General features: G+C 44.1%; 1 protein-coding gene and 1 long non-coding RNA gene across 2 annotated transcripts in view; one reads left to right on the top strand and one right to left on the bottom strand.

Moving 5' to 3' along the window:
• The first annotated feature begins 11,440 nt into the window (after window positions 1-11,440).
• On the top strand, window positions 11,441-20,154 carry TRAF6 (TNF receptor associated factor 6). Its single transcript, XM_081874377.1, has 6 exons — window positions 11,441-11,808; window positions 13,051-13,201; window positions 13,693-13,851; window positions 16,222-16,293; window positions 17,921-17,998; window positions 19,032-20,154. The coding sequence occupies exons 1-6, from the start codon at window positions 11,504-11,506 to the stop codon at window positions 19,869-19,871; spliced, it is 1,605 nt and encodes a 534-aa protein (XP_081730503.1). The 5' UTR covers window positions 11,441-11,503; the 3' UTR covers window positions 19,872-20,154.
• A 1,361-nt stretch (window positions 20,155-21,515) lies between these two features.
• The window catches only part of LOC309349095, a 224,415-nt gene continuing 220,918 nt past the window's right edge, over window positions 21,516-25,012 (bottom strand). The window contains exon 2 of the long non-coding RNA XR_014159694.1: window positions 21,516-22,744. This is a non-coding gene — a long non-coding RNA (uncharacterized lncRNA). The remainder of the gene's footprint in view (window positions 22,745-25,012) is intronic.

The following is a 25,012-nucleotide window of genomic DNA, read 5'->3' on the forward strand; positions in this document are numbered from 1 at the left end:
GCTATGGCAGGCATCCCCAAACTTGGCCCTCCAGATGTTTTGGGACTACAATTCCAGTCATCCCTGACCACTGGTCCTGTTAGCAAGGGATGATGGGAGTTGTAGTCCCAAAAACAGCTGGCGGGCCAAGTTTGGCCATCACTGCTGTAGATGCATTGGGTGGGTGTGGTGAGTCGTGTTTCATTCTCCTCCTTGCACAAACCAAACTAGATGACTAGCTGAGCAACTGCGGGGGGGGGGGGGGAGGTTTGTAGGGTGAGCCATGAGAAATTCTTTAAAAAAGAAAAAAAAAACCAACCTGGTCCAGGTTATCAAGTTATCAAGGCAGTTTTATCTGTTTCCGCCCTGTTCCCATCCTAGGGGTTGGTAAAAAAAAACCTAGGGCTTAAAAACAACACAAATTGCATTGCATGGGGTTGGACTAAATCATAATAATTATTATAATTATAATTATTTATTATTTATACCCCGCCCATCTGGCTGGGTTTCCCCAGCCACTCTGGGTGGCTCCCAACAAAATATTAAAATCACGATAAAACATCAAACATTAAAAGCTTCCCTGAACAGGGCTGCCTTCAGATGTCTTCTAAAGTCAGGTAGCTGTTTATTTCCTTGATATCTGATGGGAGGGCATTCCACAGGGTGGGTGCCACCACCGAGAAGGCCCTCTGCCTGGTTCCCTGTAACTTGGCTTCTCGCAGGGAGGGAACCGCCAGAAGGCCCTCAGCACTGGACCTCCCTGGGTCCCTTTCAGCTCCACAGTTCTATGATTCTATGAAACACATGGTTACATTATTCCATTTTTATTCTTTTTACGTTTTATATGAACTTACAAAGTTATGCAAATAATTAAAAGCTGGTGGAACCTGCTCAGCCACCAAGTGAAAAATCCTTTGTTGCTTGCGTGGTGGTTCATTTGCTTCTAACTGGATAAGGCCTGTGGTATCAGAGAGCTTGCTGTTTTATTTTATTGTTAACAGTCTGGCCTGTACCAGTGTCTTTAGGGCTAGCTAGCAGCAAGGAATGAAAATTTTGGGGAAATTTGAAATTAAATAACAATAAAAGAGCACCGAAACAAAATTGCATGGAGTAAAAATAAAGCTATTATTTATTTCAGTACAGTGAAGGGATGGAACTGGCAGAAGCTGATAGTTTTAGGCAATGGCATTACAAGCTGGTGCTGTTAAATGCCTACCTATGCATGGGCGTAGCCAGGATTTTTGTCAGGGGGCAGGCCTTTTTGGGGGGGGGGGGACCTCAGTTTGCTATGTATTTTTATTGACTGATTGGGGGCAGTTGCCCCCCCGCTACACCCATGTACCTATGCACATTATTGACCGTTCATCTGGAAAATATTCAAGCTTGCCCTCTGGATGAAACCTTGAGGAAGAGAGTTCTGTCTAGATACAGACACATTTGGTACTGCAGATATCAGGACACATTTTCTGCTGATTCCCTGAGATGGTAGTGAATATGACGCTTTGAAGAGTGTAATTGAGTACAAGAGAGGTCTGCCTCTTAAAGTTGTGTAGTGCCAAAGCCACTTTCCAAAGGGTTCAAGGTCAGTCCCATGGTTTCTAGAAAACAATTTAAATCCAAACAATTAAAACGTGCGTTTGAAACTGATGCCCCATGAAGTTTCTGTGCAGTTACCAAGGGTGGCATCGTGTAGTGTTTGTCCAATAGTAGTAGTAGTAATATGATGACGATGATAATGATAATGATAATAATAATGATAATAATAATAATATATTTATACCCCGCCCATCTGTCTGGGTTTCCCCAGCCACTCTGGGCGGCTCCCAATCGAGTGTTAAAAACGATACAGCATAAAATATTAAAAACTTCCCAAAAAAGGGCTGCCTTCAGATGTCTTCTAAAAGTCAGGTACTTGTTTATTTTCTTGACATCTGATGGGAGGGCATTCCACAGGGCAAGCGGCACCACCGAGAAGGCCCTCTGCCTGGTTCCCTCCAACCTCACTTCTCGCAGGGAGGGAACCGCCATAAGGCCCTTGGAGCTGGACCTCAGTGTCCGGGCAGAATGATGGGGGTGGAGACGCTCTTTCAGGTATACGGGCTTTAAAGGTCAGCACCAACACTTTGAATTGTGCTCGGAAACGTACTGGGAACCTAACTCTGAGTGCAGCTTAGTAAGCCTTCACTGGGTTCCAGAGGTTATAGTAGGGATGTGCAGTTTAAGGCCAGCAGGCCAGATGTGGCCCTTCTGGCCTCTCCATCTGGCCCATGGGACTCTTCCCCAGGCCACACGCACACCAGCCCTGTTCCCCCACCATCCTCAGTGCTTTGCCTGACTGGGCTGTGCCTTAGGACTGTGATAGGGCTCTTGTTTGTCTGGACAGAGGCTGGGGAGGCATGTGCCTGAGTGCAGAAGCCCCTGGCTTTTGTGTGGCTAGAATGTTGCCTGCTGTGTGAAAGTTTGCATCTTGCCACTACCCTCTGGCCGTGGCCACAGCTGGTGCATAGCCCTTGGATGGGTCGAAAAGGGTTCTGAACCCTTTTCAGACAGAAGTACTGCTGGCAGGCTCCTTGTCAGTGGCAGTCTACTGAAATTCCCAAAATGGGGAGCGGGAGGCACTGACGTTTTCCAGGATCCACTGGATCTCAAGCCAGCTCCACTCCTGTGCAGCCCTCCCAACCATTAGGCCGGCTAATGTGCTCAGTGCTCAGCCACGATTTGGATTGCTCTGCTAAGGTTTTAAAAGACCTAGATCAATACTAAATATTGTTGTACCATTGTACATACTTAAGCCACCAGTGATTTTAATATCAAATTGTGCATTGTTTTGAGGTTAAAGGAAGAACTTTTAGACACCTTTTGTGTGTGGCACACAATCTATTATGGTTTCTTGTTGAAGAACAGGGTGCCGGTATACTTCCATCGCATAAAATTGTAAAATGAAAGGATTTTTTTTAATGCAGAAAACACGTATCTGGTGTTTGCTTTTTGGCTCAAGTGACAGAATAAATATAGGTTATTAAATCTGTAAGTATTAGTGAGGCCAGGATAGTAATACAAATCTTGGAAGGGACATGAAGTAACTTTATAAAGGCAAATATGAATGTAAATTGAGTTCAGGATGCTGACATTCTCCCTGCAACTCTTTATGAAGTGGTGTGCGCCTTGTAGAGAGAAACATGTTGTGGCTTGGCTGGTTTGTAGGTCTGATTTCTCAATGGGGAACTCTTAATTTGTAATCTTGGGTCTTACAATAAGTATTTTATGAAAGTATATTTCCTTCTTGGGAAACGTCTTCACAGAAGTTCACAAACCTTACAGATGTATTGTAAAGTATTTGTCAATCTGTGGGAGCTGATGTCCTATGCACTGTAGATGAGGAAAATGTGAAGAGTAGGAAAAAGTTCATAATGTATTTCTGTGTAGGCATGCACCTCCTTTACTGTAGGAGATTCTTGTAATGGATGTTATGTGGACACTCTGTTTAATAAGTGTATTTTAGAAAGCAATAGTTTGATCGTCTTCTAAAAATTCGTAACTGGATGGCTTTAAAGTGAACCAAATCAATCAGTTGGTAAATAAAGCAGTGTCTTTTAATTTTAACCAATATAAGAACTTTTGATAGTTACTGGTATAAATAAAGGGTTGTGGATTTTTTTCATCTTGTGAGCAACCTTTTGGGAGCTGCATGCAGGGCCAGAGACGAAAGTATGCAGAGAAACAGATACGACTGTTTGTACAGGAGGCTATATCCCTATTCCCAACCATACATCAGCATTTCTCAATCCTCTGCCCAAGCAAGCAAGAGGCATTCTGTCAGTTCAAGGACACATTTCAGAGGGAAAAGCATTCAATGGGTGAAGGGGTGTGGCCTCAGAAAAGGCCTGGGGGCCTTATAGTTGGGCCATATTAAGGTAAAGGGGCCACTGACTATTAGGTCCAGTCGTGGCCGACTCTGGGGTTGCGGCGCTCATCTCGCTTTATTGGCCGAGGGAGCCGGCGTATAGCTTCCGGGTCATGTGGCCATCATGACTAAGCCGCTTCTGGCGAACCAGAGCAGCACATGGAAACGCCGTTTACCTTCCCGCTGGAGCAGTACCTATTTATCTACTTTCACTTTTGACGTACTTTCAAACTGCTAGGTTGGCAGGAGCAAGGACTGAGCAACAGGAGCTCACCCCATCGCGGGGATTCGAACTGCCGACCTTCTGATTGGCAAGTCCTAGGCTCTGTGGTTTAACCCACAGTGCCACCCGCATCCCACATTGGGCTATATTACCCTGGTATAAATGCTCTTTAGAAGAGGGGATTCATTCCCATTCTTTCTTGTAATAGACCTATAACGCTTAAAGTGGTTATTCAAGTCAGGGGTGGGAATTCTGTGACTTACGGATCTCCTTAAGCCCACGAGCCTCTCCATTTTGCCCAGCAGGCCATTTCGGCCAGGCCATGTTCACTTAATAATAATAATAATAATAATAATAATAATAATAATAATAATAATATCTTTATTGTCATTGCCCCCTCTCGGGGACAACGAAATTACTGTGCAGGTACACGTGGAGCTTGGATGAAAGGAGCTTGCACAGTGCTTCGCAAGAACCTAGCAACTGGCACTTCAGAAGCGCTTTGCAAGCATGCTTAAGAAGCACTACGTACAGGGCTCGCAGAAGCAATCAGCTGATTGTTAGGTGGTTTGGAAGCTTCCAGTTCTTAAAGGAGCTTTTGAAATGGAACATTTTTTCCTTTCCAAAGGAAGCAGTTTGTAGTCAAAAGTGCTTCCCCCAGTTCTTTGAATGCACGCTGCTTTCTCAGCAGAGGGAAAAGAGTATTTCCCCTCAGCAGAGGCTTCAAAAAGTCTCCCTCTGACTGATGATCAGCACCCAGTAGGCAAAGTTGGGCCATGGTGAAGATAAGGTTCTGGCCCGTTGACCAGATCTGGTTCCCTATCCCAGGTTAAAGTGGGCAGAATTATTTGGAGGACACCTGTTTGGTTCTCAGGATATCAAATAACTAATGAATGAAATGCTCTATCCAGTTGTTCCTTTTTAATTAATGTTGGTAACAATGAGGATATCTGGAATAGGATATCATTTAATTTTCTTGTTTCTTTTTCTTTCAAATTTGAACTCTGCCTTGCGATTTCTTTATAAATCAAATTGTGTATGCAGCATTCATGAATTAACCTGATAAGAGATGTTTGCTTACTGGCTTAGATTAGTATATGAATACTGAAATGGAAAGGAACACACTAAACAGACCATGATCCCTGAAACATTTTAAATACATTAGGCACAAGACCTACATGCATAAAGCTGTATTCAGTTTCCTTGTTTATCTGAAACACAAACTGAAACTTGCCTAACACTTTCAGGTGCTTCTTAAACAAAGCTGGGGATTTCCCTCATTGGTAATAACTACAAACATAAATTAAAGCTAATCATACTGACTTTCCGGTACACTACTGTGTAGTTAGGACTCTGCCTGGGCTTTCTTATCTACCACCTTGTAGAAAGAGGGCTGCTTCATCTACTGTGTATTTTGGACAATGGTTCGTCCCTTTGTTTCTCCTCTATGAGTTTGAACGCCTTTTGAGTTATCATTGGCAGACTCTGCATGAAGATTCCTGAGATGGGGGTTGAGGTTGGGTTACCAACTCCCATTTTGAGTTAAGATGGCAGGCCTAATCGCCACTTTGGTGTAACTTTGCCTTCATAGGTTTGTTAGCCTCTTCAGATATTATCACCAAAGTTGGCATGAGGGTTCCTGAGATGAAGGTGGCAACATTTGTTGACATTTGGACAAAGCACCATTTTGAATCAAGATGGCGAACCAAAACATGACTTCGATGTGACGTTACCCAGGTCCAACCTGAAAATTTATACTGTCCAATTAAAAATCACATTACAGTGGTACCTCGGGTTACATACGCTTCAGGTTACAGACTCCGCTAACCCAGAAATAGTGCTTCAGGTTAAGAACTTTGCTTCAGGATGAGAACAGAAATCGTGCTCTGGCGGCGCGGCAGCAGCAGGAGGCCCCATTAGTTAAAGTGGTGCTTCAGGTTAAGAACAGTTTCAGGTTAAGTACGGACCTCCGGAATGAGTTAAGTACTTAACCCGAGTTACCACTGTATGTATTTGGTTTCTTAAAAATTTTGGGCAGTGCTGGGCCATCTTCATTCGTGTAACAGGAGGTTATTCTTGAAACCTTTCAACATTTCATAGTGGTAGATTAAGATTGCTTCTCTACACAAGGGGTTTTGCAGTCCACTAGTGTGGTCTGATGGACAGTGGTGGGCCAATACAATCTAGTCTCAAATACAAGAGTGGGTGGCGCTGTGGTCTAAACCACTGAGCCTCTTGGGTTTGCCGATCGGAAGGTTGGCAGATCAAATCCACTCGACAATGGTAAGCTCCCATTTCTCTGTCCCCACTCCTGCCAACCTAGCAGTTTGAAAGCATACCAGTGCGAGTAGATAAATAGTTACCACTGTGGCAGGAAGGAAAACGGTGTTTCTGTGCGTTCTGGCACTCATCACAGTGTCCCATTACACCAGAGGTGGTTTAGTCATGCTGGACACATGACCCAGAACAGCTTCTGCGGACAAACACCACCTCCCTTGGCCTGAAGCGGGATGAGCACCGCCCCCAAGTCGCCTTTGACTGGAGTTAACTGGACAAACCAGAGATCCTTTACCGTTACCTTTTTTACCTAAGTCTCAAGGACGCCACAAGGAGTAAGAAATTGAAAGCTGCTGTCTCCAGATGACAAGAGAAGGGAGGCAGGTTACTTGCTGCCAGTGTTCGAAATCAGCAGACGTGAGGTGCATTTTGTACCTGGAGTTCGACCATTTGCAACCAAGTGAACATTCCTGGGCACCAGAATGGCGCCTGACATCTCCACCATCTTGAGGTGCATGCCTGGGGATCGTTGGATCTGGACTCTTTTCATACACTAGCACCCCATCCTGTAGAATTCGATCAGTTAAATTTTATCTGCCCAATCGGAATGAATTTCTGGAACCGGTTTGCTTTTTCTGTGCAGCCTAAGCAAGAGTAGTCACCGCTAGGAAAAAGAGCTTGGGGTAGGCCAGGTATGTGGACTGTCCCTGGATCAAGAGACTTCTCAAGGTTGTCATCTGAACTGAGAATCAATCACATTCCAAAATTTGAAAAATAAGACTTTAGTCCTGCCCAAAAATGGCAACTAGATACAGTGGTGCCTCGCAAGACGAAAAGAATCCGTTCCGCGAGTCTCTTCGTCTTGCGGTTTTTTCGTCTTGCGAAGCAAGCCCATTAGCGGATTAGCGCTATTAGCGGCTTAGCGGATCAGCTGATAAGCGGCTTAGCAGATCAGCTGATCTGCGGCTTAGCGGATCAGCTGTTTAGTGGCTTAGCGGATCAGCTGATAAGCGGCTTAGCGGCTTAGAAAAAGGGGGGGAGGAAAAAACCCCCGCAGGAACTCGCAAGACATTTTCGTCTTGCGAAGCAAGCCCATAGGAAATTCGTTTTGCGAAGCACCTCCAAAACGGAAAACCCTTTCGTCTAGCGGGTTTTCCGTCTTGCAGGGCACCACTGTATTCCGTTTTGGCAACTGTAACCTTGGTTTAGGGAGCCATTTGACTCCTAGCTTATATATTTGAGTTTGTAACACTGCTTGCTGCATGGTAAGGGATGCGAAAATGACACCTGTACAGTCATACCTCGGGTTAAAGACGCTTCAGGTTGCGCCTTTCCAGGTTGCACACCGCACCAACCCCGGAAGTACCGGAATGGGTTACTTCCAGGTTTTGGCGCATGCACCGAAGCACTAAATCGCGCTTTTCGCATGCGCCGAAGTGCCGAATCGCGACCTGCGTGTGCACAGACACAGCGCTGCAGTTTGCGAATGCTGCAGGTTGCGAACATGCCTCCCGCACGGATCACATTCGCGACCTGAGCATCCACTGTATATGCAGTATATTGTGTTTATAACACACACACACACACACACACACAAACACACAACAGCTGATACATTTAAAACAAAACTCAAGTAACAGAAGAACATATTTGGCTAATATTGCACATTGGAGTCTAAATGTTTTTATGATAGTTTTTCTGAACTGAAGACATTACCTTAAAAGCAGTAGAAAGTTTTGCCGACTTTGAGCAAGATTGAGCGCACAAAACTTAATGCACCTGATGAAATGAGCGTTGCCCCTCAAATCAGGGTGTATTGACAGGAAAAGTCTATGTGTGTGGTAGTGGGATTCTCCAGCTTTTTCAAAATACTGAATAAAATTAATCATGAAGACAAAATCCCCACCATTTCAAGTAAAGCTAGAACTTTTTGTTCAGGAAACTCCCACAAAGAAAAACATTTGTGTGCAGTACTAGAAGCTGAAGCGTCAGTGGTGGTTTTACAAAGCAATTGTTGCTGTTTGATTTTTCTCTTTAATCATTAACCTTCTTGTGCTAGAAAGTAATTGCTGCTATTGATTGGCAATTCTTAGGTTCAGAAATATCAATACTGTTGTCTCGGATAGGTGTTTGGAAAGGTTTTGTTATTGTTTACAGAAGGCAGTCCTGAGATTTTTTCCTTTTTTATTTTATGCCCTCCAGTCCACTTCTGTTGCTTTCCTGTTGGTATATCATGAGAACGTGAAGCTGTCTAGTTTTGTTGCAGATAATCCCTCTTATACGCAAGGTGGTAACGGAATGGAGGAGCTGCTGACAGGAGGCTACATAATGGGCAGCTGATCCTATAATCACTACAATTTAGTATTCTTGTTATTATATTATTTATTACATTTCCATACCGTCCTTCATTCAGAGGATCATAGGGTGGTTTACAATATAAAAACACAAAAATGCATACCATAATAATAAACAAACAGTAACCCCACACATAGTTTATAAAGCCATAGATTGTTTCAGTAGCCAAAAGGCGGAGAGAAGAAGGCATGTAAAGGTGTGTAATGAAGGTGCCAAGCAAGCCTCCATGGGGAGAGAATTGCACAAGCATGGAGCCACCACAGAAAAGGCCTCTTCTCGTGTTGCCACTCTTTGGACATCTCATGGAGGAGGGACGTGAAGAAGGGTCTCAGATGATGATTATGGGGCCAGTTCATATGGTATACAAAGTAATTCTCTTTTCTCGCACCACTTTTTCTCACTAAAATTTAGTTCTGTATTGGTAAATGACATCGGGGAAAACTTTTTAAAACAGGGGTTTTGTTCTACTTTATCTCAAATGAATTGGTTTTTCGGGGTGTGTGTGACATATTCTTGAGCTTTGTCAGGGTACAAGGAACCTTATGAAGGTGACTCAGAGCCTCTAATGAGCCTTCATTCTGGTGCATGAGCTTAGCTTGCCAGTTTTTCCTGATCTCATGTTCCAGCACAGGGTCACCCAGAGCTGCTGGGCTGCCTGTAGGGAGTCTCATACCTTGCATGTTCTTCACACAGATATATGATCTCAGCTTCAGTAAAACGTTGCCAAGCTTTCTGTTTCTCGTGATCTAGCAAGGGTCCAGGCAGGCAAAAACTTGTCTGAGCTTAAAGCAGAAATTTGGGCCTGCTTAAAACATGGGCTATGGACGTGGGTGGCGCTGTGGTCTAAACCACTGAGCCTTGGGCTTGCCGATTGGAAGGTTGGCGGTTCGAATCCCCGAGACGGGGTGAGCTCCCGTTGCTGAGTCCCTGCTCCTGCCAACCTAGAAGTTTGAAAGCACGTCAAAATGCAAGTAGATAAAGAGGTACTGCTCCGGTGGGAAGGTAAACGGCGTTTCCATGCACTGCTCTGGTTTTGCCAGAAGCGGCTTAGTCATGCTAGCCACATGACCCAGAAAAACTGTCAGTGGACAAACGCTGGCTCCCTCGGCCAGTAAAGCGAGATGAGCGCCGCAACCCCAGAGTCGTTCGCGACTAGACTGAACTGTCAGGAGTCCTTTATCTTTACCTTTTTAAAACATGGGCCAGGGTTTTCTTGACTACCGTTTGCTTCCTTTCTACCCCACAGCTTCTAGGGTTGTCCTCTTTACCATGTATACAAATCCCCCCTCCCCATGCCCCAAGTAACAGTTTAGTGTTTAGTATGACAGCACCTGCACTTTGGAACTCTCTGCCTCCTGAGATCAAGCAGGTCCCTTCACTGTAGTCTTGCAGGGACCCAAATTTTCTGAGCTGGCACCCACCCCTCTTCCATAACCTAGGATGTGGAAATGCCTGCACTCGAATGCACAAACGTCACCTAGCTAGCCCACTAGTAACTGCTTGCTAGCCCAGTCTTGGGACTCCAGCTGCTTGTTACACTATATGCTGCCCTTCAATAAGCCACACTAAATGCTCTTGGTTTGACATCTTCGCTTGTGCCTTTGACCTCCCATGTAACTGCAGATCCTTGCAACCTGTGACTTGCCTTATGTACCGTTCACATTTGAAAAGAAAAGACTTCTGCAAAAGCAGAGCCATGAGTTCCAGTTCCTCATCAGACAGCAAGAGCCAGGACGGTGACTGACAGGTGACTGACAGGATACTGACAGGTGGTTTGGACTTTTAAAGAGAGGGGGAGGCAGATTGAAAAGATGTTCTTGGTGTGGTTGTGAAAGCAACTGGGAAGATGGCACTTGTAGGAAGTACCAGTTTTTGCAATCTTGAAAATATAGAAGTTGAATCAGAACATAAGTGGAGCCCTGCTGGATCAGGCCAGTGGCCATCTAGTCCAGATCCCCGTTCTTACAGTGGCCAGTGAGATGCCTCTCAAGCGGGATCTGAGCACACTCTCCACTTGTGATTCCCAGTAATTGGCATTCAGGATCATTCCTGTCCCCTAACCTGGAGGCAGAGCATAGCCATCATGGCTAGTAACCATTGGTCGCCTTATCTTCTGTGAATTTCTCTGATCCTCTTTCAAAGCCATCCAAGCTGGCCGCCTTTGCCTTCTGTGGCATTGAGTTCCATTGCTTAACTATGCACTGTCTGAAGAATTATTTTACCTGTCCTGAATCCTGCCCCTGACGCTATAACTTTACTCGTAAGAGGAGTTTCTCCATCCCCTTGGATCACTTTGGGTTCTCCCTTTTGTGAACCTTTTCCAACTCTTCAATACAGTCAGGCTTCATGTTACGTTTGCTTGAGGCTGAGTGTTTTCAAGTTGCGACGGAATGGGTTACTTCCGGGTTTTGCCGCTCGCGCATGCGCAGATGCACAAAATGACGTCATGCGCAGAAGCGGCGAATCGGGACATGCGCGGAGGCGAGTTGCGTTCTGTTCAGGTTGCGAATGGGCTTCCGGAATGGATCCTGTTCGCAACCAGAGGTACCACTGTATCATTTTTGAGGTGAGGCAACCAGAACTGTACACAGTGTTCCAAATGCAGTCACGCCACAGATTAGTACAGCGGCATTGTGATAATGGTGGCACAGGGATTGCGATTGCTTAGGCAATATGTGGTATTTGAAACAACTAATTAATTATTTTCTCTCTCTCTCTCTCTGTTTCTTGCCCACAGAGCACTCTCTGGTCCCCTCCGTGTTACTATGAGTCTGCTACACAGTAACAGCAGCTTTGAAGCCGGTGGTCAGGATAGCGGCTGCTGTGCAGCTATGGCCAGCTGTTCCATTGCTGGAGCCAAAGAAAAAAGCATCAGCACCAGTGTCAGCAATGGCACTGGCGGGACACTTTCAAACTCTTTCATGGAAGAAATCCAGGGCTATGATGTGGAGTTTGACCCTCCGCTGGAAAGCAAATATGAATGCCCAATCTGTCTGATGGCTCTCCGGGAGGCAGTGCAGACACCATGCGGACACCGTTTCTGCAAAGCTTGCATTGTCAAATCCATAAGGTAAAGGAGCAGTAGACTTCCGGCAGTAGTTGTCTGTAACGAAGGGCAAATCATCGCGCTCACCGTTGCACATGTTTCTGAGACACTGGGTTAGTGATTACGTTTCCATGTCAGCACTGAGTTTGCAAGTAAACTTGAGTTTGTAGCCCATCTCCAAAGCGTCGGTTGAACAGTTTTTCTCATGTATGCCTAAAGTGTCAGATGGAGTGCAGTTTTAAGCAAGAGGAAGCTCCCAATTACACTTGGGATGTCAAAAGAAAAGAAGTGGGAAGTCTAGGTACAGATGGACCAGGTTGCAAGCCGGCTAGAAAGATAACGTGCTTTTCACTGTTGCCACATAAATCTGATGTCACAAATTCCCTCTTAAAATTTATGTATTTTTAAAAAGCTAAAAGTATCAGGGATAAGGATGGTTTGGAGTGAGAGGGCTACCTTATTATTGGAAGATCCAGCATTTCCCTTGACTAGTAACCCAAATGGCCAGTTTACCACCCTTGATGTTTTCCATCTTGCGAATGGGGTGTTGGGATATCCTATCTCAGCTACAGATGCCTTCAATGGGTTGAATCCAGGAAAATGTGAGCAGAACTCTGTCTGTACAATGGGAGCTTTCTGGCTTCTCCCCCCTCCCCCACAAAAAAAGCTATTTCTTGAGTCCACTGGAATGGTGTGGGATGAGCCGGGGGGGGGGCAGTATGCAGCAGGAGCCAAGCCAGAACTGGAGAATATGATGACTGCAAGAATAATTTTATTTGTTATTTATTTTATTTCCAAATTTGTAAATTACTCTACATTCAGAGAATTCACCAGCAGTGTACAGAAAAAATGCTTTTATGTTGCTTTCCGCTGCCCTTGTGTTTTGCAAGTAGGCAGTATATAAATACATTTATTAACAAATAAATAAAAATATATAAAGTAACGTGGCACATAAAATGTTACAAAACTGGCAAGAATAACTAAAACACAGAATTTGCATTAATAGATAAACCTGCAGATTATGGTTTCTGGGGATCACTCTTAAAGCCAAAATAGTGTATAGTTAAAACACATTGGTTGCAATAGTGGGTAAGATTGCCAAAAAAATTTCCCCTGGACACCCACCCCCTTTTATTTATTTATTTTAATTTGCCAAGTGTGTAAAGCTGATTGAGCACGAGTTAAATGTGTGTAACTTGCAAGATTACAGTAGGCTGGATATTCTGTTTACCTCTCTATGATGTATATTATTGCTCTTTTTGATAGAGATGCTGGTCATAAATGTCCAATCGACAACGAAATTTTACTCGAAACTCAACTCTTTCCTGACAACTTTGCAAAACGGGAAATCCTATCGCTGACGGTGAAGTGTCCCAACAAGGGCTGTCATCAGAAGATGGAACTCAGGCATTTAGAGGTGGGCTTTCAGGGTTTCTTTTTGCAGAATTGCCGCCCAGTCCTGAGCAGTGTCAGCATACCGTAAGACTTTTTGGAATAGCTCAAAGGACACCTTGTTCCCATTCCCTCACTTAGGATGGTGGTAGTTATGGTTGCTACACCTGTGGCCCAGTGATGTTGTGACATCCAGGTGTGCAAAGTTCTTTGTAGCTTTCATGAAAAACCAGGTTGGAGGGACCTTTTCTCTTCGGCTCTTAAGAGCTTTCCAGTCTGCTCACCCAGAATTGCTTGATCTCACCAATTGGCTATTTACAAGTCTTAGCTGAATTCAACTTGAACATACTTTTTTATTTTATTTTTTGCACCCCCAAACCATGGGAGTAATTGACATGAAGACACTTGCCTCAGATTGGCTACCACGATCTTCAGTCTATATTTTAAGTCTGCTTCGGAATCATTTTGTGTAAGTTTATAGGCTAAATTGCTATTTGATCTCATTTTCTTCCACAGGACCATGAGCTGCATTGCGGCTTTGCTCCAGAGAAATGTCCCCAGTGCCATGGCATTTTCCAAAAGAATCAGATACAGGATCATATAAAGCAAGAATGTCCACGACGACAAACCTCCTGTCCAAACTGTGCCGTGTGGATGCCTTATGAAGAAAAAGAGGTAAGTTTCAAAATATGCAGCTTAATCAGAACAGTTGTGTTTGTTTATTTAAATGAAGCATATTTAACAAACTGTCAGGGGCTCAGGAGCAGAAGCGCAGGGAAGGGAGGAAAGGGAGAGCGAAGGGGAAGAATCTGAGGGCAGCGTAGGAGAAGAGGACAGTGGCCCGAGAGATTCCATGAGCCTCTCCAGCGAATCGGAAGATTCACAGAAGGGGGCGCCGGTGGCCAGGGCAAGGGGGGTCCCAAGGGGGACACTCCAGAAGCAAGGGGCCAGCGGGGACTCCCAGAGCAGTAGTTGGAGATCAGGGCCAGCTTCCCCACCAGAGCATAGTGGGGGGGGAAAGTCCCAGGTATCGGGGCAAGCGTATCCCCCAGCAGGGAGAGAAGATGGGTCAGGTCCAGCCAGCATCCCGGAAGAGGGAAGCAGTGATAGAAGCAGTGTAACGGTCAGGAGGAAGGTCACTGGGTTGGCGCGAGAGCCAAGTTCAAATGTGCAGGCGCGCGGGACAGCAGAGAACGAGGATTGGGAACCAGGTCCTAAAGCCCGCCGGAGGCAGGGGGAGGAGTCAGGCGACTCAGCGTCAGAAGAGTCCAGAAAGGGGAATGCCTCAGCGGACAGGAGGACCCAGAGGAGGAGAGAGCAGAGGAAGAGGTGGAGCAGGGCTAGAATCTTAAACTGGTGTCAGGGGGGAGGAGATTCAGACGGAACTTCGGCGGTCTAGGGTTTAAGACGTAGAGCTGCGCGCTACGGCTTTGAAATGGAAACTGAACTTCAATAAAGACTTTTGTATATAACGACGACCTGGCGTTGGTCCTCTGTGAGCTGGGACCTTGGGGCAGCTCTGACACAAACGTTTGCTAAAATTAGAAATATTTTTTTCTTCCTGTGTTGTCTGATAAGAGTGTCAGTATTTTACAGATGTGAGAACACCCTTCTATATGATATTCACAAAGATTTCACCAAGTGATTTTCTTTTTACTTATTTCCCCCCACCCCTCACAAGCAGCTGGATTTATATTTTTATATATAAATCTCGGTTTTAAAAAATTTGCCTTAAAAAAATTAAATCTACATGTCCCAGTTCCATCTCTCAAGCAGTTTACCCTGTTAGTTTGAAACTGAACCTGGACTTCAGGCATTTTGAACTTCATTTTTTGCCATGTGTTTTCTCCCAAGATTCCCAGCTGGTGGTCTGTTGATCAGGTCTGGCCCCAGAAAAAATTAATCAAAGTGTGAATCAATCAATCAATCAATCAATCATAAATTTTATTTATACCCCGCCCTTCCCAGCGAAGACCGGGCTCAGGGCAGCCAACACCAGGTAGAAAAACAATTGATTGAAATACAACTTAAAAACAAGATTAAAATACAACATTAAAATGCAGCCTCATTTCAGTAGGAACTCAAATCAAAGACTTTTTTGGGGATGAAAACGTCAAATCTTCACCAAGGCCAACTATCCAGACTGGTCCTACATGGGCCAGAAAAAAGCCAGGGAAGTCCCCAAATAGGAGTTCCATCACAGAAGGAGAAAGGAAAAAGGAAAGAGGGGAAGGGGATCAAGTTGATTCCAAGCCAAAGGCCAGGCAGAACAACTCTGTCTTACAGGTCCTGCGGAAAGAAATCAGATCCTGCAGGGCCCTGGTCTCATGAGACAGAGCGTTCCACCAGGCTGGAGCCAGTGTTGAAAAGGCCCTGTCTCTGGCTGAGGCTAATCTGACTTCCTTAGGGCCCGGGACCTCTAGAGTGTTGCTATTTATGGACCTTAAGGTCCTCCGTGGGGCAGACCGGGGCAGGCGGTCCTGTAAGTACGAGCGTCCAAAGCTCCCCATTGCTTTCCTTTTGTTAGAAAAGTAGGTTTCTAAGGTTTTGTTTTCGTTTTGTCTTTTTAATCTTCCTTTTGTGCGTTCCACATAATATCCTCCATAGATTAGCCACAGTACATGTGAAGTCCTTCCTTGTTGGAATATGCTACTGTTCTTATAGGCTAAAGACACTCGTGAGGCCGTAAGACTATGTAGCAAAAGAGATTTCTGGACCACTAGATAATAGTTTCATAGAATCGTGGAGTTGGTGACAACAAGAAAACACAGATTTCAAAACACCAAGGACTTGCTGGTCTTAATATCATTTAACCCTATTCTACAAAGGTCTGCTGACTATATACGTGTGCACCTCCTGAATTAATATATTAGTGCTCTTTTAGGAAATGAACTCCAAACCTATTGTTTTCTGTAGTGCAAAGATGGGATTTGAGAGAGAGGAGTCACATTCTAGATGGCATTGCATCAAACAATGTTAGTGATCTGTTAGATCCCTTTCGGTGCAATTAATTATTGTTTACTTTCTGGTTTTGGTGAAATGAAGGTTCATGACCAGATGTGCCTTTTAGCAAATGTCTGCTGTGAATACTGCAATACAGTGCTAATCAGAGAACAGGTAAGAATCTTTCTTGTTTGATAGCAAGGTAGTCTAGTTGTGGTTTGACTTGTGTCAGTATTTTAATTTCTTTATTTTAATAGTTTGTCATTTATGCGCCCCTCGTGGCATAGAAATACGGACAGGCAGATAATAATTTTAAAATAATACGGAGAACTGAATGTAGGAATGCCAAATAGCAAGAAAGCTTTCTTGCATTTACCATCAACTTACAAAAACAAATAGACTATTTTTATTTTTATTTTTTATTTTAACATTTTCTATACTCCCCTCCATCCAAATACCACAGGGCAATTTACAATATAAAAACAAAAATATAAACAGCATAATAACAAACAAACACAGTAACTCCTCCTCCCAGTTTAAAAGGCCATAGATTGTTTATTTAGCCAAAGGCCAGGAAGAATATTTTTGCCTCACGCCTAAAGATATGTAGACTGTCTCGTCAGAGTGGTGTAGACTCTAGTTATCGCTCGCTTGAACTACTGCAATGCGCTCTATGTGGGGCTACCTTTGAAGGTGACCCGGAAACTACAACTAATCCAGAATGCAGCAGCTAGACTGGTGATTGGGAGCGTCCGCAGAGACCACATAACACTGGTCTTGAAAGACCTACATTGGCTCCCAGTAAGTTTCTGAGCACAATTCAAAGGTGCTAGGGAAGCCTCCCTTGGGAGAGCATTCCCCGAGCGAGGAGCCACTGCAGAAAAGGCCCATTCTCACGTTGCTGCCCTCTGACCCTGTCATAGGAGACATATGAAGAAGGGCCTCAGATGATGATTGCAGGGTTTGGGTTGGTTCATATGGGAAAGGTGGTCTTTGAGGTATTGTGACCCTGAGCCACTTAAGGCTTCATAGGGGAAAACCATCACATTGACTTGGGCCTGGAAATTGATTGGCAGCCAGTGCAGTCAAGCCAGAAATTGCGTTATATGCTCAAACCGTCTTACCCTGGTGAACAACCTGCCCACTGAATTCCTCACCCACTGAAGTTTAATAATATTTTTATTATTATTTATACTGTGCCAGTCCGTCTGGGTTTCTCCAGCCACTCTGGGGAATGGTCTTCTGAGTTTCTGCCTTCTTCAGAGGCAGCCCCATTTTTTAAAAATTAAATTTTGATTCACTTGTAGGATTATAACAGTCCAAATCTGTGTATGTCAGCTCCGGAGTAAGTCTCATTGATTTCAGTGGGGGCTTGCTCGCAAATAAGCGGGTATAAGATTTGCAGCCTTAAATTACCTTTTGCATTGTATTGCATTGTTAATTGCCTTAAAAATTTCAGTTGAAGGTCATCTTGGGAATCTTAAGTAAATAAAATAACCTATGGCATATGCTATAAACCAGCAAACAGATTTTTCTCAGAATAAGCTTTGTGGGCCAAAATGTAAATATGCAATTACACACTGTTGGTGGTGGTGATGTTGTGGTGTGGAGAAGATCCCATATTAGTCGCACTCTGGGTGTTGAAATCAATGGTCTTTAGTGGGTTTGCTCTGAGCATAACTTAGTTGTATATCACCCTATATATTCTATATGTAGGCCACCAATTACTGTTTCTTATAAGTGTTGATTTCTGCACTTTACAAACTGAAAATTACAGTGTCATCTCTCCATCTGTCTGTAGCTTCCTAATCACTACGATAACGATTGCCCAACTGCTCCAGTACCGTGTACATACAGCCCCTTTGGATGTCCAGAAAAAGTAAGCCAGCACTTCTATTTGCTTCTCATTTGGTTGAATTTTGTATTGCTACTTTACTGCCCCAAAAGCCTCTTTTTCCCCTTGGTGTACCAGAGACCTCTGGGCAATGAAATGGGCTGGATTATGGGTAAAGCGCAAGTGGCAAAGGTCATGTTGCAAATCCAACCAAGCACAAGGGAGAACGCGTAATCCTGCCTCCTGCAATGGTGCTGAGGGCAGGGAAGATATCATTCGCCATAATATCTTTCTGAACCAGTTCTATGAGCTCGGCATTTGGGGCACTGTTCTGCAGTGGCTGTGGTCCTATTTCCGGGTTTAGTTTCCAAAAGTAATACCGGGTGGTTATTTTGTGGTCCTTTGGGCGTGCCACAGGGTACCATCCTGTCCTCAATGCTATTTAGCATCTATATCGAAGCTGCTGAGAGTGGTCATTGGGATATTGCAGGCGAGGGAGGTGTCATTGATACCCATGATACCTACCTCTGTTTCTCTGTAACATCTAAATCTGAACACGTGGGCCCTGTTGAAAAGGGTATGGATGGCTACATTTCCCCATCTCTGAAAAATGCCAACATGGTAGCTTTCTGCTTGGTGTTCATCATCCCCTGATGACATATAAAATTAAGCTTTACAATACGAGGACCTTCCAGATGTGCTGTGAAATAAGGTGATCTGCCTGAACTTGGAAGCAGGTAGCACATGGTATAATCCTGATCTCACCATTCATTTAGATCAGCAGTGACACAGGTTTGTGCAGAAAATCTGTATTGAGATTTTTTTCTTCAAAGCCTTAAATTGCTTTCCAATAAAGGCATCTGAACAGTGCAGTAGTAACACTTTCATTCTGTTCAGTTTTTCAGATAATAATATTTCTCCTTGTTCAGTTTTTCAGTTCTTGTTTCAGACAATCACTGGAAGATTAAGCCAGTTCTGCTTTTAAACACAGTGGTTTTTTCCTTGCCCATTAAGGCTCAGTGCTTGACTTTAGTCAAAGGAAATGCTTATGGAACTATGTGCCTTTATTTAATTACAGATGCAGAGAAATGAGTTGGCACGGCATATGCAGGAGTTCACCCCAGTCCATATGAGAATGATGGCTCAGACTCTCCTGAATATCACTAATTTCCATGGCGCTGTCCCATATGACCCATCACCTTCCTGTGAATGTAGCCCAGAGGTCCACAACTTCAAGGAGACGATTCAACAACTGGAAGGTCGCTTGGTAAGGCAAGATCACCAGATCCGAGAACTCATAGCAAAGATGGAGACACAAAACAACCAGATGAGAGATCTCAAACGCACTATCCGAAATCTGGAGGAAAAAGTCGCAGAAATGGAATCACAGCAGTGTAATGGTATTTTCCTGTGGAAGATTGAGAATTTCAGTGTTTACTTGAGAGCGCAGGAGGAAGATAGGCCTGTTGTAATCCACAGCCCAGGCTTCTACACAGGGAAACCCGGCTACAAACTCTGCTTGCGGCTGCATATCCAGTCCCCGAATGCACAGCGCTGTGCCAATTATATTTCCCTTTTTGTTCATACGATGCAAGGGCAATATGACAGCCACCTGCCTTGGCCCTTCCAAGGCACCATACGGCTTTCTATCCTGGATCAGTCAGAAGGATCGTCAAGGCACAACCATGAGGAAGTGATGGATACCAAGCCCGAGCTGCTGGCTTTCCAGCGTCCCATGGTCGACCGCAACCCAAAAGGCTTTGGATATGTGACGTTTATGCAGTTGCAGGCGCTAAAACAAAAAACATATATAAAGGACGATAGTATCCTAGTGCGCTGTGAGGTCATAACACGCTTAGACTTAAACAGTCTCCGAAGGGAGGGTTTTCAGCCTCGTAGTACTGATGGGGCGGCATAGGCCACTAGGCTTCAGACTTGAGCTTTTGCTGGTCAACTGTGATATAAGGGCTGCAGATGAATAAAGAGATTCATCAGAATGGCAGATCCTTGAAGCAGAACCAAAACTGCCATTCTGAGATGCTTTTCAGAGCATGGAAAGTGTTTCCTCTTTGAGTTATTTGTATTCAAAGTGGTAAAGACGACGTCCTGATGGTCTAAATAAGTAAGCTAAATAACTATGCTATGACGGGTATATTACCAAAAGTTAATAAAAACTATGCAGTACCATTTTTAGGATAGCAGAGGCTTGGTCAGACTCTGCTTTTTATTTGATGGTTGCATTACCTTGATGTATACATCTCAAAGGAGCTGAAAAAGCAAGCACACCTGTAACTTCATTGATACGCTGTCACTAAGCCTGGGCAGGAATGTTGGTTCTCTTTGCCACGCACCTTTTTGCAAACCTCAGTGAGCTTGAGCTGTAAACTGGTTGTCTTCACTTTATCCCTTCACTTCCCATGGAATTTTGTATTAACAGCTGCTAGTATGGTGGAATGTGTAGAAGTTTTTGATCTATCAAAAAGCTCAGTGTGGCACTGCCCTAGAGAAGCTTAAATGATTTCAGTCTGGTTAACTCACTGATGAGATCTCCAGGCATCTTTTGTCTTCAGCCTTTTGCCTTCCCATTGTGTCTTCTTTTTGTCATGTCTCTGATCCAGCTGTATTTTTGCCCTTGTAGCGGTGACAGAAAATTCTATGTGGGCAAACATGTCTTGTGTTGTACTTGAAAATGTCTTCTTTGGCGCTCACTTGTAGACGAGTAAGATTGTCTTCCATGAACACGGTCTTAACAGTGAACCTATAAGTGACTGTGGAGGCCAATTCTGGATCCACACGTCCTTCCACAGCGGAGACATTGGTTTCCGGGCAGGAGTTGATCATGGTGAGGGTTTGCCAAACGTGCCTTCCTCTTATCTCGTTTTTCCTTTTCGCTCTGAGTTCATGCTTCTTCAAAGTCCACAACACTTTTGGCAAAGGCTGTTCTCCACAACTACAAATCAGCTGATCAGATTAGGGTCAAGAGTGTTGTATCTGAGCCTAAAATTGAAGAGTGTTTGGAAAGTTTGCTGTCCATAGTTCTAACTTGTGCACAGTGATCAAAATAGAATGGGGCTACGCTGGTGCACAATCTCCTTGTCAATGTTATTTGACCGGTATATCCTGTGAAAGTTGTCTTCTGTAAGAAGCCTGTGAACAAAATTCATTGGTGCTGATAGAAAAGGTTGTGGGTGATTGTAGCACTCTCAACAATAGCTATGTGACATTAACACAGAGATGTCTAGAAATGTGCCATTCTGGTCATAAATTGTAAAGGCATCCTCAGTATTGCTCACTCAAGAATTCAAAGCCCTATTCCAATGTGTATATAGCCATATTATGATAAGAACCTGCTGGTTCAGGCCAGTGGCCCATGTAGGCCAACATCCTGTACTCACAGTGGCCAAACAGATGCCTGTGGGAAACACGCAAGCAGGATTCAGACAGAAGTGCATTCTCTCTTCCTGGGGTTTCCAGGAACCAGCAGCATTGCTGCCTCCCAACTGTGGTGTCAGAGCATAGCCATTGTGGCTAGTAGCCATTGATTGCCCTCTTCTCTTTCAAAACCACCCAAGTTGGTGGCCATCACTGTGACAGCTTGGTCTTTCATTGGCTCTCAGCCCTATAAGGCGTGCATCCTGAATGAGTGAAATGGGTTTTTTTAACAGCAAAGAGGATTTACTGTCAATAGGAAGGCACTGGCAAATTTTGAGGATGTGTGAGAGAGACAGGCAGAGAGCACAGTTCTCAAAATACATGGTGGCACTAGGATTCCTTTGGGATCGATATAAACATGAGGTCATGAAAGGAAGCATTTTAAAGCTTCCTTTGTGTAAATTGAGGTAAAAGTTAAGATTGGCTCATTGGCTGGTATATCAGATCCCCTTTGCCATCTACTTTCCGCTTAACTTATTTATTGTAGAAGAGATGCATCTTTGGAAACAGGGACCTATGGAACCTTTTCGGAAAAAATAAAATTTTGCCTATACTGAAGATTCAAAGAGCCACCTGAGCAAAAACATAAGTGACAGTTTATAAACTAGATATTGCTATGTACTGCCTCTTTGTCTTGTGAAAAGGAAGTGTAGATTTCCAGATTTTTAGTATTTAAATGTTGCATTAGTTTGTGTTCCCTGCTTTACAAACAGAGTTCATGTTGGTTGTAGAGGGGTTTTTTTTTTGTAAATAAATAACTACCCCTATAGCTGTATACCCTAGATCCTGGGAATATAGGAACAAGCCCCTTTGAACTCAGTGAGACTTAATGCCTTCCTTTTATTTCATGTTTATTTTGATTGTTAAGTCAGGGAGCAGGACTCTGTTGTCTGTTCAGCGTTTTATATGTGCATTGCTTTGGAGTTCCTTTTAAGAATTCATTTGATGCCCATCAAAGAAAATGAAGTAGTGTGAAGACTGCCAGTTGTGCACACTGACATCCATATGCCTCTGTACTATGTACTTTCCTTACTAGAGGTGGCAAGTAGGGTGAGTGGAAGATGGAGTACAACAGACTGTAACCAGAAACCCTGCATGTTCAAACAGGGTTTCCTGTACTTGCTGCGGCAGGAAAAACCTCTTCGTGAGGACATGAGACACTTTACCCTAGAAGGCAAATGGAGAGCTCTGCTTGCGAGTGCCAAGCTAGATCAGTGGCCTTGGTGCTTCTCCAGCACTGTGACAGCTCCTCTCTTTGCAAAAGACACTTGTCCCGCATCATAATGTAAGTAGATATATTCGAAAAGGGTATGTTGCCTTTGAGAACTGAAACATATTAAATTCAGTCACTTTAGTATGCTTCTTCTTTGGCGGTCCCTCGTAGCTGAGTAAGATCGTCTTCCATAAACATGGTCTTAAAAGTGAGCCTGTAGGTGGCTGCGGAGGCCAATTCTGGATCCACACCTCCTTCCACAGTGGGGACATAGGTTTCCGGGCGGGAGTTGACCACGGTGTGGATTTGCCAAGCGTGCCTTCCTCTTAGCACCTTTCTCCCTTTCGTCCTGAGTTCGAGCACACCTGACGGCTACTTCCTACATTTTTAGTGGGGTGCAAGAGCTTAAGGGTTTGTAAAGAGGCTTTATATACTACCGAGGGTTTGGGTTTTGTTTTACCTGATGAGATATAGGAGCAACCAGTTAGGGACAGGCACACATTCCATGAAACACTGATATAGCACAACAGATCTGTGTTACGGGTGATAAGGATGCACTAAAATATTGTCAAATAGTGTCAATTCTACTAGTTTCTCAGAAGAATACTTAATCTATTTTGTAACTCATGCAGAAGCCTGTATATAGTATTGATAAACTAATAAAACCATTATACTATTCTCTTTGCATTGTACTAGGCTATTGTTTGCCATAATCATACCAAGACAAGGACCTGACTATAAAAAAGCTCAGAAATATTGCCGAGTTTGCTGTGCTTCAAGAACCTGTATTTTGGCCTTATTTAGTAGCCCACCCATCTCAACAGGGAAGGAAAGTGTTTGTTTAGTGATAGCTAATAGCAGGCAACTTGTGTCATTCTAGTGCAAACAGCTCTGGTCTGGTGCCCTCCAGTCTACAACTACAGCAGAGACTACAACTCTCCTCAGCCCCAGCCAACATGGCCTGTGGTCAGGGATGGCAAGTTACAACCAAAAACATTTGGAGGGGGACCACATTTGTGGAAGGCTCTTGCAGAGATTGGATGGCTATCTGTCATGGATGCTTTATAATGGGCATGATCATAGAATCATAGAGTTGGAAGAGATCACAAGGGCCATCGAGTCCAACCCCCTGCCAAGCAGGAAACACCATCAGAGCACTCCTGACATATGGTTGTCAAGCCTCTGCTTAAAGACCTCCAAAAAAGGAGACTCCACCACACTCCTTGGCAGCAAATTCCACTGTCGAACAGCTCTTACTGTCAGGAAGTTCCTCCTAATGTTTTGGTGGAATCTTTTTTCTTGTAGCTTGGAACCATTGCTCCGTGTCCGCTTCTCTGGAGCAGCAGAAAACAACCTTTCTCCCTCCTCTATGTGACATCCTTTTATATATTTGAACATGGCTATCATATCACCCCTTAACCTCCTCTTCTCCAGGCTAAACATGCCCAGCTCCCTTAGCCGTTCTTCATAAGGCATCGTTTCCAGGCCTTTGACCATTTCGGTTGCCCTCCTCTGGACACGTTCCAGTTTGTCAGTGTCCTTCTTGAACTGTGGTGCCCAGAACTGGACACAGTACTCCAGGTGAGGTCTGACCAGAGCAGAATACAGTGGCACTATTACTTCCCTTGATCTAGATGCTATACTCCTATTGATGCAGCCCAGAATTGCATTGGCTTTTTTAGCTGCCGCATCACACTGTTGGCTCATGTCAAGTTTGTGGTCAACCAAGACTCCTAGATCCTTTTCACATGTACTGCTCTCAAGCCAGGTGTCACCCATCTTGTATTTGTGCCTCTCATTTTTTTTGCCCAAGTGCTTTTAATGTCCTATTCCCTAGATGGTTCTCCTGTGGCAGTTTTTAAAGGATGACATCTTTTTTACTTCCTCATTTGCATCCCGCTTTGAACACACAATGGAATCCCAGAGAAACTGGGGCATTTCCTGCTTTCTTCCAGTAAGGTGCATGGTGGGTACAAGCTACACTTCAGTGTATTGTCACTTAAAACCAAAATGCAATACAACCAATTTGTATTAGTAGAGTGGCTAACACAGAGGTGTGAAACTGAAAATTTTAGATTTTAAGTCGGACACAAAGTGCAATCTATGCGTGTTTATTTTGTGAGAAAACTGTGGCCAATAAACCATGTAACTGTGCAGAGAGATAGACTTAAAACACCTGTTTCTGTTTAAGTCCATGATGTGCAGTGTAGAGATTAGAGAACAGTGTGAAATTAATTATCTGGGCTTAGACAGCTTATATTCCATGCTGGGGGGCGGGATAAGAATCTGAGTTTGCTTTTCCAACAGCATATGAATCTCTCTGGCTTTAGCAGTTAAATTAGTTCACTCCTTAATTCATGAAAACTCCTTGTATCATAAGTGCTATGAGTCAGAGCCTGGTAGGCAAAGACCCA

Source organism: Podarcis erhardii (assembly GCF_964252035.2).
Source record: "Podarcis erhardii genome assembly, chromosome: 8".
Lineage (NCBI taxonomy): Eukaryota > Metazoa > Chordata > Lepidosauria > Squamata > Lacertidae > Podarcis > Podarcis erhardii.

Bases quoted from the DNA above. Each gene is read 5' to 3' on its own strand.
- TRAF6 (XM_081874377.1), top strand. From the start codon at position 11,504: ATGAGTCTGCTACACAGTAACAGCAGCTTTGAAGCCGGTGGTCAGGAT. The intron at 13,852-16,221 runs GTAAGTTTCAAA...GGTGAAATGAAG, and splicing joins TGCCTTATGAAGAAAAAGAG to GTTCATGACCAGATGTGCCT. The intron at 16,294-17,920 runs GTAAGAATCTTT...ATCTGTCTGTAG, and splicing joins CAGTGCTAATCAGAGAACAG to CTTCCTAATCACTACGATAA.